This window comes from Cryptomeria japonica, chromosome 11, assembly GCF_030272615.1.
Source record: "Cryptomeria japonica chromosome 11, Sugi_1.0, whole genome shotgun sequence".
NCBI lineage: Eukaryota > Viridiplantae > Streptophyta > Pinopsida > Cupressales > Cupressaceae > Cryptomeria > Cryptomeria japonica.
This window is the reverse complement of record NC_081415.1, coordinates 446,480,999-446,496,890: the sequence shown is the minus strand read 5'-3', so window position 1 is coordinate 446,496,890 and position 15,892 is coordinate 446,480,999. Positions and strand designations below refer to the sequence as shown.

At 35.8% G+C, this 15,892-nt stretch overlaps 1 protein-coding gene across 1 annotated transcript; it reads left to right on the top strand.

The window, feature by feature from the left end:
• Positions 1–10,857: 10,857 nt before the first annotated feature.
• LOC131041435 (uncharacterized) lies at positions 10,858–13,805 on the top strand. Its single transcript, XM_057974539.2, has 4 exons — positions 10,858–11,281; positions 11,373–11,608; positions 12,961–13,510; positions 13,590–13,805. The coding sequence occupies exons 1-4, from the start codon at positions 11,163–11,165 to the stop codon at positions 13,723–13,725; spliced, it is 1,041 nt and encodes a 346-aa protein (XP_057830522.2). The 5' UTR covers positions 10,858–11,162; the 3' UTR covers positions 13,726–13,805.
• The last annotated feature ends 2,087 nt before the right edge of the window (positions 13,806–15,892 follow it).

The window sequence follows — 15,892 nt, the reverse complement described above, 5'->3', positions numbered from 1 at the left end:
AATATATCACAGAAAACATTGAGAAAATAAAGGAAGAGACATTGAAGGATAAAGTAGAAATTGAAAAGCATAAATTCTTTGATGAGCAAATAAAGAAGTGTAATAGAGATTTTGACACACTTCTACCAGAATTGTGTAATTTATTGAAAGAGTACAAAACTATGTAAAAAGACACCTGTAAGACAAACTTTTTGTCTGTAGATATAGATAAAAAGATGAGCAAGGTACAGGATGAAATCAATAAACTTGCAGATAATTTTGTTAACTCACCTGATACACTATCAATTTTTTAGGAGAAGATAACAAATTTTGAAGAAGAATTACTTAAATTAGAAAGAGAAAAAGAGAGAATAGTGAATAAGGCAAAACATCTAAGATTAAAACTAAGTCCAATATTGGACTATCTAACATCACTACGGAAGGAAGTATCTGAGGCACTAATACAGGGACAGAAAACACCGGCAGAGCATTTGTAGCATCTCACCGGTACAGTTAAGAGAACAGAGACAACAATAAGAGATAGTAAAAAGTTTATGGAGAGTATAAACTTGATTTTGGCAGATCTATTTCAAATTGTAACTACCCAGTTACAAGGTTGAACCTACAAACTCTACTGACATCTTGACAACCTTTGTCATTGATGCCAAAGGGGGAGTAGTGGGATGAGAAAATTCAGCATCACAGGAATCATATGCTCAGGGGGAGCACACACATTTTTGGTAACATTTTTGGATAATTTTTTGATACACTTTTGAAATTTCTCATGAGTGTTGCCATCAATGCCAAAGCAGGAGATTGTTAGCATATGCACACTCCAATGAGACATTGTAAGTGATTGAAGGTTTTGTCATTGATGACAACCTTACAATCCTATGGCACCAGCAAGGCATTACACCGACAAGTTAGTGCACTGGCATCAGCAGATCACACTCTACACCGACACTCAGGACACCGGCACCGACACAAAGAAAGGAAGTATACCGGCACAGAGGCCAACATGATTTTATTATATTATATTTTGTTTATTATTGGAAAACTTTGTAAGCCGACTTGGCATGTTGTAAAATGACTCTTATATATAAAAGAGATCATTATAGACATTTTGTAAGTAAGGAAGTAAGTGAAGAAAATGATGTATGTGAAATATTAAGGCAGACCTATTATGCGAATTATAGGTTAAAGGGTTTATGTAAGAAGCAGAGCAGCAACCGATACTAGATCAGGCATTATAGATGCTATTGTAAAGCAGTACAAGATATTGGATTTGTTTAATCCACATTGTAAGTCAGTGAGACTTCCTATTTGAGCAGTGAGCTCTAGGCAGTTGGCCTTCCTACATGTGCAGGCCCCTATTGTAAGTAATATTCTCTTATTGGCCAGTGAGTGAATATTGTGGGTCACAAATCCCACCGAGGTTTTTCCCACATCGGGTTTACTCATTAAATCCTTGTGTTATGGTGTGCTTTTCATATGGATGTTCTTAATTTTGTTTATTGCATTATTTCTTGCATATCGATACACTGTTATAATATGTTCTACATGTTTTAAGTTGAGAAAGTTTGTATACCAGTTAGATATTGATTCACCCCCCCTCTCAGTATCTGTGGGTCTCCTAACATACTGTAGTTTTATTACAGATAATGAAATGCTAGAATTTTTTAAGGCCTTTGACAATGGCCAAGGCTTGCTTCTCCACAAAGTTGTACTTAGCCTCATATTCTTTTAGTGTCTTGAAATGGAAATCTATCAGGTGCTCACTCTTTTGATCTGCGTCCTTTTGGGTTAAAACCATGGCAATTTCGTAATTACTGGAGAAGACATACATTATGAAATACTAGGACATGTCGAGATTTGAAAGAACTGGAGCTGATGAAATGGCATATTTGATTTTCTCAAATGCCTCCTTTGCTTTAGGGGTCCATTTAAAATGCGTGTCCTTTTTTAGCATAAGCATGATAGGCCTTAACATTTCAGCGAAGTCAAAGATGAAACAACTAACAAATTAACCTTGCCCAAGAATGATGGAACACCCTTCTTGTTGAAAGGAAGAGGGAGCTCCTTTATTGCTTTCACATGATTAGGATCAATCAAGACTCCTTCTTTAGACACTACATGCACCAACAATTTCCCTTGTGGGACTCCAATGATTCATTTCTTTGGGTTCAAAGAAATACCGAATTCCAAACACTTTTGGAAGACTAGCTCAAGATGATCAAGATGATTGTCTTTATGTTTTGAGAAAACAGTCAAATCATCCAAGTAGATCAAGATAATTTTGTTGATCAACTCTTTAAAAGCCAAGTCCATGGCCCTCTGAAAGGTTGGACCCGTGTTTGACAATCCAAATGACATTTTCTGGTAAGAAAATGGTCCCCATTTGGTGGTGAACATCATCTTATGTTGGTCTTATGTCTTGAGTAACACTTAGTTATAGCTCGAGAATCCATCCATCATTGAAAACATTTCAGACCCAGCCACGATGCTTAACAACAGTTCCATTGGTGGCAAAGGGTAGTGATCTTTTACAGAAGCTTGATTTAAGTCACAAAAATCCACACAAAGCCAGATATCCCCATTCTTCTTCCTGACTAGTACCAAATTTGATACCCATAATTGTGCTTGATGGGATAAATAATCTTGGAATCTATTAACTTTTTCAATTCTTATGCTATGAGAGTCTGAATCTTTGGATTAATAGGCATTTTCTTCTTTCGAACTGGCTTGGCACCATCGACAAGCTCAATGGTATGCTAGATGATGCTAGGGTTATAACCTTTCAAATATTCATATGACCATGCAATCACGCCAAGGTATTCATCACAATAGTGAGCCAAACTTTCTTTGTCTTTTGGGGAAAACCCCCTTTACAACCTTGAGAATTCTCCCATTTCCCATTGACATTTCAGTGCAGTCACCCTTATCAGCTGTGAATTTTCGTTTGTCATTTTTAGCATCATCTTGATCAAATAAATTCTCCAGGGTGACTAGTCCATTTGGGAGTTTATTGGATTTCAGTTGAATGACTTTTTGTTCATCTCTTTCAAATACTTGCCAATGGGTGTCATTTTTTAGAATAGTTGGTCGAACGACCACGCGGACCACCTGAGGGTTGGTAAGCAAATTTGTAGCAGGGTCAAATTGTGACTCAATAGTGGCCATCTGATCAGTGGTTTCATTTTCCTTACGAGGAATCCTCTAGATGTTGAAAGAATCAAAACTTTAGATCAAATCCCATATTTTGTGGTGATATGACCTCATGCAGACATGTTTGGCACTTGAGATCCCCCAGACTTGGTGCACTATTAGCTCAAAATCTCCTAAGACTTTCAACTATTTAATCCCCATCGGTTATGCTAAGCTCAAGCCTTGAATTAGACCCTCATACTTTGCTTCATTGTTTGAACAAGCAAACTGCAAGTGAAAAGATCTCAGGACTTGTTCGCCAAAGGGAAACGTAAGGAAAACTCCAACGCCTAAACCTATTTTGCATCTGGCACCATCAAAGTGCAAGGTCCAGAGCGTAGAAGACAACTCCTCCTTGGTTAGTGGTTCTTTAGTCAATTTTGGAATAATCTAATCCTCATAAAAAATATAATAGGTACCGAGACTTGTAGCATGGTAATTGACATATGGATCAAAATTTATGAACTTGTTAAGGAAGACCTCTTGTTCTATTGTAATGTCGCCAGTCACTTCTTCATCCTCTAGAAGCTCTACATTTTTTCTCTCCTCATTAGAGATGGAGGTATGGGTTGGCTCAAACTTGATCATAGCTTGATCAACTATATGCTCAGTATGTAGGGGCTTTGAAAGGATTTTGAGTTTGGCACTATGTTGGATCTGAAGGATGAGATGGGACCAATCGAGGGATAAGTAGCCTCCTATCCTAGCGGTAAAGTTGCGAGAGAGGTAGAGGCCGAAAACAGGGGGGATATCAATGACTACTACTTCTTGGGATACAGTGACACTAGGACATGTAGATAGTGTTAGCGGAAGACTTTTGATAAGACCCACGGTCTGAACTTTGTTTTCATCTAATTGCATAATGCCCTTACTTAGAGGTTCATATTTGATGTTCAAAACCTCGACAATCTGCTTTGGCATGACGGTGATGCTAGTGCTAGAGTCTATCATGAAATTATACAAAATCTTGTCTCCTACAATGAGGATCAAAAAGAATGGATTTGGTTTAGGCTTACCCTCCGCTTGGGACCTGGGTGGTGCGGCCTCATTTGTCAACACAGCTGGAAGGCTTGATTGCATTGCGGGGGTCGTAGATCTTTCCTCATCAGCCTGCGAAGAACTGGCAGAATTCCTATTGGTAGGTCTCTCCACCTCTACCAGAGCTTCTTTTAACTGATTCTTCTGCTCTGGAATGCTAAGGATATCCCATAAAGAGACATTAGTCGGGGCTTTCTTTAGCTACTCCACAACGTCTAATATTGACAACACAAATTATTTTGCTTCTCTTGACTTATAAGGGATAATCTCCTTCCTCTGATATGCGGTAACAATTGCAAGTTGTTTAGGAGCCTTTTCTGAGCTGAACTTCTCTTGTGCACCTACATGCTCTCCTGTGAACCATCTTTTCGACCAAAGGTTGTAGTCTGACTACACTTGGGGAGCAACCAGAATCGATGCAATTGTGTCATTTTTTAGTACGACGTCATCATCTTCCATCCACGAGAATAAAGCATGATTTGGAGCTATCTCAGTTTCTTACTCCATCGACATGCCTTGCATCTGAGCGATGAGGGTTGCATTGTCCATGCCAGGGGAAGCATAAACCCCCATATCTGACGTTGTAGCATCTTGACTTCGCTGATCTACAATTTTTTGTTGCAAATTACCTCTCTGAAGACTTCTTGGGGCATGGGCATTGTTACATGGGAAACAACAAGAATTGTTGTCATCCGCTAGATTATTTTGTCCTACAATCAATTCTTTATTGGTACTAGGATAGACGATTTGTAGCAGATTGAGCACTGGAACTATCTAGCTATTTGCCTGACTTGAGGAAGCTCGGTTATTCACATATTAGTTTTGTTGATATGGGGGTCTATTCCCTTGGAAATTTTGTTGGAAGGGAGGTCTAGTAGAGGGGATTTGGGATCTTTTCAAGTTAAGGATCTCATTGGAAAAAAATATTAGCAAAATTTTCATATCATTGACTTTCGCAGCCAGAGCTAAAGAGGAGGATGTACTAGCTTGTTGGAATCCGAGGTACACGTACATGGATTGGGGTGCAGATGTGTTAGGCATGATAGTCTCATGAACTTGATTCAATATTTCAGGGAAGACTGGCAAGAGCAGTCGTGGTGCAAGCTTTCCAGCATCAATTAGATTGTTCTCTGTTCGGACTACCAAGTCATATGCATCTGGGAGAGTGCTTCCTCTGAGAGATTGGATCATCACAGATATATCCAAATTGAAAGATTTCAAGTAAAAGACAAATGCCATATCCATGAGAGGACGAGCAGACAACAATATCCTCTGTCAGGTTCTTTGAAGCCTCATATTGAAGGTTGTCATCGCTTCATGAAGAGCCCTTTTGATATTAATCAACTGTTGCATCAGAGATGATCTTTCTGCCTTGTCTGAAAACCTCTCGAAGAAGCGATCACCAATTTGATCCCAAATAGCTATTGAATTAGGAGCGAGAGATCTATACCAATATAAAGCTCTTCCTTTAAATGAAGCTACAAGAAATCTCAGAGCTACATTTTGCTCTGTAACATTATGGACTATGCAAACATCAACCACATCTTGTAGGTGTTCCCCCGACGTCTTGGAATCTTCTCCGGTGAATTTAGGGACAACTTTTAGCGTAGAGGTAGGGATTTGGCCCCATACTACGGGTGGAATGAGAGGAATGAGGGGACTACCACTATTCCAAGCCACAAAAATTCTGGGAGGAACTTGAGCCATTACTACGAGAATAGGTACCGCAGGGATAACAGGTGAATTCTGAGAGGAAGCAACTGCAGACGAATACACGTTTACCAGGGATGGTAGAAGAAAACTGGGATTTAAATATATTTGACTCCTAGTAACAGGTCTATGGATCATAAAACTACTTAGGCTTGTTCAAAATTAGGTCCCACCAGGTGTGCCAAAAAAAGAACTATTGACTACTAATTTTGCATTAAACACTAACAGCCTTATGGGAAATCCAGTGATGGGGGACCTTTGTGTGAAGTTCACTAAATAACCTCTGGGTTTGAGAAGTCGACTCTTCATACAATTGGGGGAGAAAAGGGGAAGAAGAAAACTTAAAAGCTACACTAATTAGGCGACGCGCTAGAATATTTTTAGAACCTTTGCAGCACAAAAAACCCAAGTAATTGCAATTTTAAGGCCCATTCAACAATCTACATGCCCAATACAATTTGAGAAGATAATCAAACAAAGCTCATTCAACATAATATGACATACACCATTCATCTAACATATAAGAAGTTTAATAAAATATTGTAATCCGCGGTGTGTCACAACATTTATCATAGAAGTTACTGAATTTGAATATAGCACAAAAGTTAATCTATTAAGATTCAAACAAAAACAACCATAAAGGCCATAGGCACAATCTGATATGTTTATCATCTACAAAACATAATTAACATAAAGGCTTCTTCACAGAGTCAAAGTCTAATATTTTTTCTCAAAAGTTTGAACCTCTAAAACAGCAGAAAGAAGGCCCACAAATAAACAACAGGAAAGCACAATAAAAATCCCAGCAACCGCTCCCTGTCATGAATCTCCTTGTGTGGCATCCATAGAGACACATGCAATAAAAAAGGCGAAAATGACCTTTTGATGTCGTTATTCTAACTGCATCATGGCGACCTCTGCACCTACCAAAACAAGAAAACCACGATGCCAATGACATTCTAGTTCATGAATCATCAAAGGGGACATGTGACAACTCGGAGGAGACCCAAAGTCGAACACAAAAGGGGGAATCGAGACATGAAGCGCGGAGACACCAAGTGTCACTGCCAACACACGGAGAATGGTGGGGCTGGGAGAACGTACGCCGAGGAAGAACGTGAGGCACGCGGAAGCTTCGTGCTTTCTCAACCACAAGGCGAGAAAGGCAAGCCGCTTAAAGCAACATCGTGACACCACGTGGCACGCGTGAACGAACGGGAGAGTGGGTTGAAGAGCAAAAGGGGAATGCTAAACACTTAACCAAAATGTCACTTGCACACAAATTCAAAATAATATTAACACAGTGAAAATATGGGGGTTTTAATTCGGGCTATGAAAAAAAAACAATATTTGGTGAAAATAGGGGAGCTTTTAATTCAACCTGTGTATTGGGAGGGGGTGACAAAAAAGGAGTTTAGGGCAATTTTTTTTGAAAATAGAGGGATTCCTTAGTATGCCATGAACACACGTGCTATAACCCAGGTTCACTAAGTGAAGCCCCCGTGGGCATATTATTGTGGCCTAATATTTGGCACAAAGTGTAATAGATTCTCACAAAGTAATCTTCAAATGTGTTCAAAGCAAAAGGATCTTTCTCAAGCTTTGAAATTAGAATTATCGATCTCTTTGGATCCTTGATTCTGAACTTAGGAATGACTACACCTCTATATGGATAGATGTGTGTCTTTAATTCTCTTCAATTTTTTTAAGAATTATTTGCTTTGATGCTTCTTTGTTCAAATCAATTGCTAGCTTTGATAGATTTATTATTTCTTGGCTAATAGCTATTAATACACTTATCTTTCCAACATCATACCTTTGTATTACAACCCTAATAAAGTATGCATCCACAAACACATTTCAAACTACTAGCTTTTCCACATCCAAAATCCATGCATTCCTCATGAAGAATTTAGAATTCCTTTTTTTTGTACTAGTGTTCAAACAGGCTCCATCTGGTTTCTAGTAACTTATCATCTCTAAACCTGGCCAGACCATCTAGAAGCATGTCCTTTGGCCCATTAGGACCACTCACTTGCAAACACACTCTTTTTCCATTCAATTGTCTCAAGAAATCTTCATCTAATCTTTGGGAAGATCTAGAGGCAGATGCCTTCTTACTCATTTTTACTATCTTTGTGAACTAGGGTTTTAAATTTTGTATCATAGACTTTCTCTTTAATTAGCTAGGAACTCAATTTCACTTCTCAATTTCATTTAAGACTTATACTTCTTGAAATTCTAAACTTAAAACTAAAACCAAATTGAAAATTGATTTAACTTACACTTCAGAATGACCGATCTTCAATCTTCATCTACAAACCCTAATTTACTATTCAAGTAAATGAAAACGTGTGCAATGAATTGTGGTGAGCATAACAAGTTGGTCCAAATATATTTATTTGCCACCAACGGTCCAAAATTTGACCAACTCCAGCACTTCTCCATTACTATATTTTGTGTTTGAGCTGCACCAATGACTTAGTAGTTTTCCAAGTTTAAATTATAGCCATCAATTTTGGAGGATCACAAGAAGTTGAATGACTAAAATTAAGAGATCATGCTTTGAAATATCCTTCAACACATTTGCAAGATTTTGACCAATGAGCTCCCAATAGAGCAACACTTACTTTTCTATGGAGAGCCACGTGTCACAATATTGCATCATTGCGGGGCTAAATAGGTTCTGAGCACTCTGACACCGTGTGGCCACGCAACGGTGCAAGGGTGGCTCAATATTAATAGTTCTCAGAACCACCCTTGCACCGTGCAAGGGTGGCTCAATACTAAGCTAAGTGCTCACCTTTTCAAAAAGTTGACTAAGTCCCATATTCAACACAACACTGCGGGCCTCAAATCTCTAACGTCTCTCAACACTGCAAGCACATGTTGGCCGTTGATCTAGCAGACAAAAGACAAAAGAAATGGCTTAAGAAAATATTATCTACTAGACTTAGGAAAAGAGAAATCTAATTGCTAGGGAGGAGGAGCCGGTGGAACATGACTTAGATCCCCTCAAGTTGTAACTTAAGAGATCAATGACCGGTAGCAACAAATCAATGCCAAAACATAACAAGTAGGGTTTAGAATTTTACCACAAGGAATAAAGACTCTTAGGGTTTTACACTTGGGATTTTGACACTTGAAAGGCTCAATCGAGGGTTTTAAAAGGACTTGCCACCTGAAATTTTGAAGGTTCCACCAAAGTAGATGGATCTTGATTACATTATATGTTTGCAATCAAGCAAATTTTTATTGAAATTTAAATAATGAGTGGAGTCACATAGTTGTATTAAATGATCTATTTTGCATTTTTCTACATTAAGTGGATTTGTATGGTCATATCAAATTTGTCATATAACATTTCTTTCATAATTGAATGAGTCATAAGGTCATATCACATTGTTGCAACAAAGGGTTTTTTTAAAAAAAATTATCACTTTCTATACAACCAAAATTCTAACATATCTCTCTACTTATTTTTCATTGATAGCTAAAACCATTTTTTTATTTGTGCCTATTTTACTTGTTTGAGATAAGTTACTCGTAGCATTTATTTTCTCTTTCTTGCAAGTTCTTGTGTAGTGCTCATGTGAAAGAGAAAAACATAAGAAGAATTTATGAATGGTCTATTACTTTGCATGAACCATTTACATCATTTTTGAAATGTCTAAATATTATTTTTCTGCTAGTTGAAAGTATGCATATATACATGCTCATTTTAAAATTCACATACACCTCAAAGTGGGAGAAAAATGCAATGGTGAAATTCACATACCCATGTTAATTCTTGTTTAGCATTGGGCACATTTCAATAGAATGTATTAATACCATTACACAGTTAAATGCACCTATTTCCACTGTGTGTGTGACTTATGTATCATATATTGTTCATATTCACACCCATTTCCACGTATTTACTTCATGCCTTAAACTAGCAAATTTTGTTTATCTTGGCTCAATCCAAGTGGTTGAAGATTGACCAATTTCAAATTCAAATTATAAAACAATTTCCCTTCCCTAATACTCATTATGTGCTAACTTGATACAAAATTAAATGACTTGGTGCTATATTTTGGTATTTAAAGATATATTTGGGAAATTAATTCATATAGGGCTACAAGGAGCAAATCAATTTAACAACAATTTGATTCAAAAGAATGCATCTAAATTAGAAAAATGTAAAGAATAATCACATAGGCTACTTGCATACTTAAGAATGTTGTATTTGATCATTCACTTAGAATTATAAAGTTGATCCAAACAAGGGGTTGACAAACAAGCAACCCAACCAATCAGACAAAATCCCATAAGGTGTTTGTAAACACTAGAGCTTGACAGATTCAAAAACTAAGAAAGTAAAGAAAAAGAGATCTCTGCTACATTTTTTTGTTAGATCATTCCCCTTGGTCACAATTCATTCATGCACATTAGATTATTGTTTGATCTTAAGGGACTCATATTTGACCCATAGAGATTACAAATATTCCACAAAACCCAAAACCTTCATCAAATAATAAAATATTAATTTTTCATACCTTAATAATCGAATTTGTGTGACATCAACAAATATTCATCATTATTCTTTCTTTTTGTAAAGTATTGGTTAAACTTTATTAATGTGACCAACGACACCAACATGACATGCCCATCAATACCAAGTAAGACGCTTTGACCCAAGCTATGAACTAGTAAGATCACAAATGAAAAACCTCATCTCCAATATTCATCATTATTCTGAACACTAAATACCTTGATCAATTGCATTTAATTTTTAAAACTACCATTTCAATTTGTCTACCCAACCCAGCTTTAATTTATTCTAGATTAATAGAGAGGTAAGAATGACCCTACAGCAAATCTTTCTAAATCCCCACTACTATAATCCCACTCTCTATAATGGGGGGGTTGAGAGCCGACCCATAATATAATATATATGATTTCGTATAATATATATTTTACAGCAGATGTTGATAAACAAAAAATTGACAACATTATGGGCGCCCGCCAAAGAAGAAAATGGAGTGATGGGGATTGTTATTAAAATTAGAAAGCCTGGAATCTGCAATTGTACTCATCCTGCCCGGAAAAACAGCAATAAAGGAGGGAAAGACTTGAAGATTATAATGTGACTGGTTTTACGGAGGAACTATCGGCTATTTTACCTATAAAATTCAACTTCAATCCTGAACATTTCGCTCTGAACCAGTTTTGGTTTTGACTGTTTAAACATGGCAGGCACTCTGCAATCTGCATCTTCTGATTTTCTAGTTCTATGTCTTATGCTTCTGTTAACCATCTATTCATGTAATGGGTTTCCAACATCCTTGGAGCCACCCAAGGGAAACAGGTGGGTGTTTCTTCTTCTTCTTCTTATTTTCTTTTGGTTAGACTCATGATTATCAATAAGGGGTTGCTTCTGCTTCTGTGATTTCTTTCAGTTTGAAGTTGAAAAGCAGGACACAGAGGGGGAATTATGTGTACAAGTGCAGTAATAAGACTTGGGTTCCTGTATTCGCCTTTGCAACTCTAGTTAATCTTACAGATTCCACAAATGCTATAGGGAATTACTCTGTGTCCTATGCTCACACTGATCATAGATTTGTGGGTATGTGGACTCTCAAAAATGATGATGCTGATTCTGTAGAATCTGGATCACCCACAAGTATTGTGGCAGGTATACGCCTAATTTTTTTCAGGCAAATCATAGTTGCTATGAGTTTTTCACAAGTCTATATAGTATTCAAAAGATTTGTTTTGAAATAAATGGTGTATATAATCTTGAAAGCAGATACCCAAATTGTTGGGTGTTTTCTTTTGAATGTATGACATTTTTAGGCCAACTTTTTGATATTTTTCTCTTGATATTTCTTAATCAGAATCAAACATTTTCAAGTTTGGATTGAGCTTGTTTATTTTTGCCAGTCATTGTGGGAGTCCAAAACTGATAGCAGAAGGTTCAAGGCATAACTAGCTTTATCTGATTCACCACTCTGCCTTTGGTTGATGACATATATTGTTCCTACAATCCTAGAAGCTGAATAAGTAATATTAGTTTTAACTTCCACATCTCTTCTCCATGGAAACTTCTTTCTGGGGAGCATCTCTTTTTTCTTCTATGAAGATTTAATCACTGATTTGTATTTTAGTTGGCATGAGTTTTTCACTAGATCATACTCAACAATCTGTATTTTTTCAACTTAAGACCATTCTACACTAGCAGAAATCTTGAAACCAATTAGTTCATACACGTTCTTGATTCTCAAATATTTAAAGCAAATTTGTTTTAGCAGAGCTTTGAGTTGGTATAAAGCAACCTTTAATTTGTTTTCTGCACTTAGTCAGGCTAACAAATCTGAAAAAGACACACCCAAGGAGATAGTTATCTGGCTTAGATTCTTTGCCTCTTTCAATGCTGCTCAAATGTTTTCTATTCCTCTGAGAAAATATGGTAACTTTAGAGCCCTCAAGGTAATACAGTAGCCACAGAGGGGTCTTGTTAATTGGCCCATTAGAATGGAAACTTGTTTAAAATTGTAACTAAGAAATAAGGAAATATATAAAGACCTAGATTAACAGTTCTTCGCTTATGGCAAGAGTGTAGCAGTCTTATGTTCTGGGAATTAGTTATAACTGGAAATGGCTATCCAGTCTTTAGGATGCACCAATGTTCATAAATTATCCTTATACATGATAATTTATACATTGGTGCATCCTAAGAACTGGATAACCGTTTCCATTATAACTGAACCCATCTTCGCTTTGCCCTGTACTCTGTACTTAAGCAGGATTAGAGTTGACATAAGTAGATAAGCTTAACCTTATTGCTTGCATGAGATCTTCAGGGAAAACACTAACAGAAAAGTCTCTTTCCATGGGAACCAGAGGCTTCCTTGGGATGGTAGCAAATTATATTATGCCCATCTTAAACAATTTCATTTCATGTAACCTAGTTCTACTATCCGGTTGCTTTGATAATCTCTCCCTAAAAGATGTCTTGTAGTACTCATTGTTTTACTATGCGATCAGGAATACAGATAGCATCAATGTCTTCTCTACACAGTTCAAGCATTCCACAGGTCTTAGCTGAGGCCAGCTTCCACAAAAATGAAGGGATTGCCTATCAGATTTCCTACATCCAGAGAATCAACACCAAAGGTGGAATCCTCCCAAAAAAATTGTGCTCAGAGAATTCAACAATTGCTGTTCCCTTTGAGGCAGAGTTCTGGTTCTACACACAAGATGTGATCCCCCCATCAGTGCCTGCAGCAATCATGGTTCCATCAGGTCGAATGGTGGAGGGTTTCTTCTGCACAGGGCCAATAATTTACTCCTTTGATGGTTCACAATGGCAGAGAAGGAGCTTGAATGGCAAACTCTACAATGTACCAGGGGGAGATGAATTTGGATCCTTTTACATGAAAGACAAAGCAGATAACCATGGTGGGCAATTCCTCTTACAGACTGAAAATCCCAATGGGTGGCAGCTCATTGGGAAGATCTCTGGCAGGCCTACCACAATCTCAAATGACAGTCTTCCATGGACACTCTTTACTGTTACCAGCAGCTCTGGGAATGTGTATGTTTTGCTCTAACTGAATATTTTCTGTGTGATTTCTTGTAGGTTTCTTGTGTAATGATGTGTTGATGTAATGCAGGGAGCTGCTAGGACCTTTCAGCTATTTTCAAATGGTAGCAACAAGAGGAGGAATTCCTCCCATGCCTTCAAAAGCAACAAAGAAAGGAGAGTTATGGACGGGAAGGTTTAGTGCCCAGCTCTGGATCTATACTTGAACATGGTTTTACCACATGTAAATTTTGTTCCCCAACTTTTTATGAGACATCAATGGAAATTATGAACTTCTAAACTTCAATACGTTCAAAGCGTTCACAGGCGTTCTAAAGTTTTAATCTGCATTGGTGGTTATTCATGAGTTTTTTAATTTAAATGTTACTTACCTAGTGCTTAAATTTTGTTTCTAATTGGGGAAAGGACTATTCAATTGACTACCCTATATTTAAGGTTGTATAAGTGAAATGGTGAATAGGATACCACCTCTAAACTCTGACATCTAGAATGTGTCTAAAGTGATGTAAATTTTTAAATTGTCTTATATAATGTTTTTATATAAAATGTGTTATTTTAATAATAAATATATTTGTATCTTGTGGCATTTTAATGAATACATTTGCATCTTTCATTTGTCATTTAGAAATTATCCATCTATTTTAATTTTTTAATTAACTCAGACTAGTATAAGAAAAGTATTTTCTTTGTTATAAACATTTTTTTTAATATCTAAACTATAACCATATAAATAGTAGATACATAGATTAAAAAGTTTTAAAAAAATATTATTTATTTTAGTTTTAATTAGAACTAATTCATTTGACATTATTTAAAGAGTTATTTATTTATTTTTATTTTTTTCTTAATAAGATATAACTAATAAATATTTTATTAAATATTAGTATTCTAACATGTAAATATACATCGACTTTAAATTAAGATATTTTTTGTTAACACAGACACATCAATATCATTCTTGTAATAAAATTAAATATATCTATTGACTAAATATATAATATTAAGAATTATTTTTTATTTACTTAACAATTATTATATATTACTTTCAAAATTATTTTAGTTTATTTATATTGTTTACTTTATTTTTATCTAAAGAGCTATTTTATTTAGTTGAGAGTTTTCTTATAGTATTAATTGTTTTCAAATATATATCAATTGTCTTTTAGTTTCAAGTGCATAGAGTCATAACATAAGAAATTGTAAGAATACTAAGGAAATCCAACAAAATGGAATATTTATACTTTAGAACAAATATAGAGGTTTTATTAAAATGATCCCCTCCAAACTAGAAATAGAGCATATACCATATAGCTAACATTAACATGAACAATCATACAATAGACAATGGGAATACAACAACAAAAATTATCAAAGAGATTAGATTTCCATAGTCCATTGTAATTCATGTGTATACTTTTGGATCACAATTGAATCTAAAAGCATACACATGAATAAAAATGATACACTATAAAAACCATACACAAATAGAGGTTGTAAAGATCCCTAAAAATACTATAAAAAACTTTGCCAAGAACAGTACACTCAAATCTAGAAATATGGAAAAATTCAAAGACCCCCATCAATCCATATGGTTCATAATATCAACAATTATTATGTTTTTATCTCATATGAGAAAAAGGGTGTCCAACTTTGTGTTCCATTTTTTTCCATGTGTCAAACACTTTGGGAAGGTGTAAGAAATTTTGTAAGAGCATTTTTTAATATCAAGATGAGAGTTGCTTATGATAGATTCAATGATGCATAAGAGTATTGATCATAGGGAGTTACATTAGAATCTTGACCAATATATTGAAGAGTCATAAAACATCTTTAAAAGGGTTTGGATATGCCAAAATAGGGCACCTAAATTGAGGAGATGTATATGATAGATTCTATAATAGGTTAAGATAGCTATAAGAGCATATTTTCTAAATAATTTGGAAGACTATGACCAACTAGGGCATTGGAATTTAGGCAAAATATGGCACCACTTTTAGGCCATTAGTTTAATTCATAGTTTTGAAAATTCATGCTTATTTTTTATTTAATATTTGTCTATTTATTGGTGCTTGAGGATGGAGTTTTATATATGGTTGATTTGTAGGTTTTCTTATGTTGTTGAAATTATTTGAAAACTTGAATGTTGATGATAATCTTATTAAGGGGCAATCTGAGAATTTTATTGTAATGATGCAAGAGCAACCCAAGGTGTAAGAGAAATATTGCATCATCCAAAAATATTTTCCTTGTTTGTTTGCAAGTTTTCAAATAATATTCCAACCATCATCAATACATTTTACTACCATTGCTTATTCTTCCTCATGGTTGGAAGTATTTGTTCTACATAGAGCTTACAAAGTTACATCTAATTTG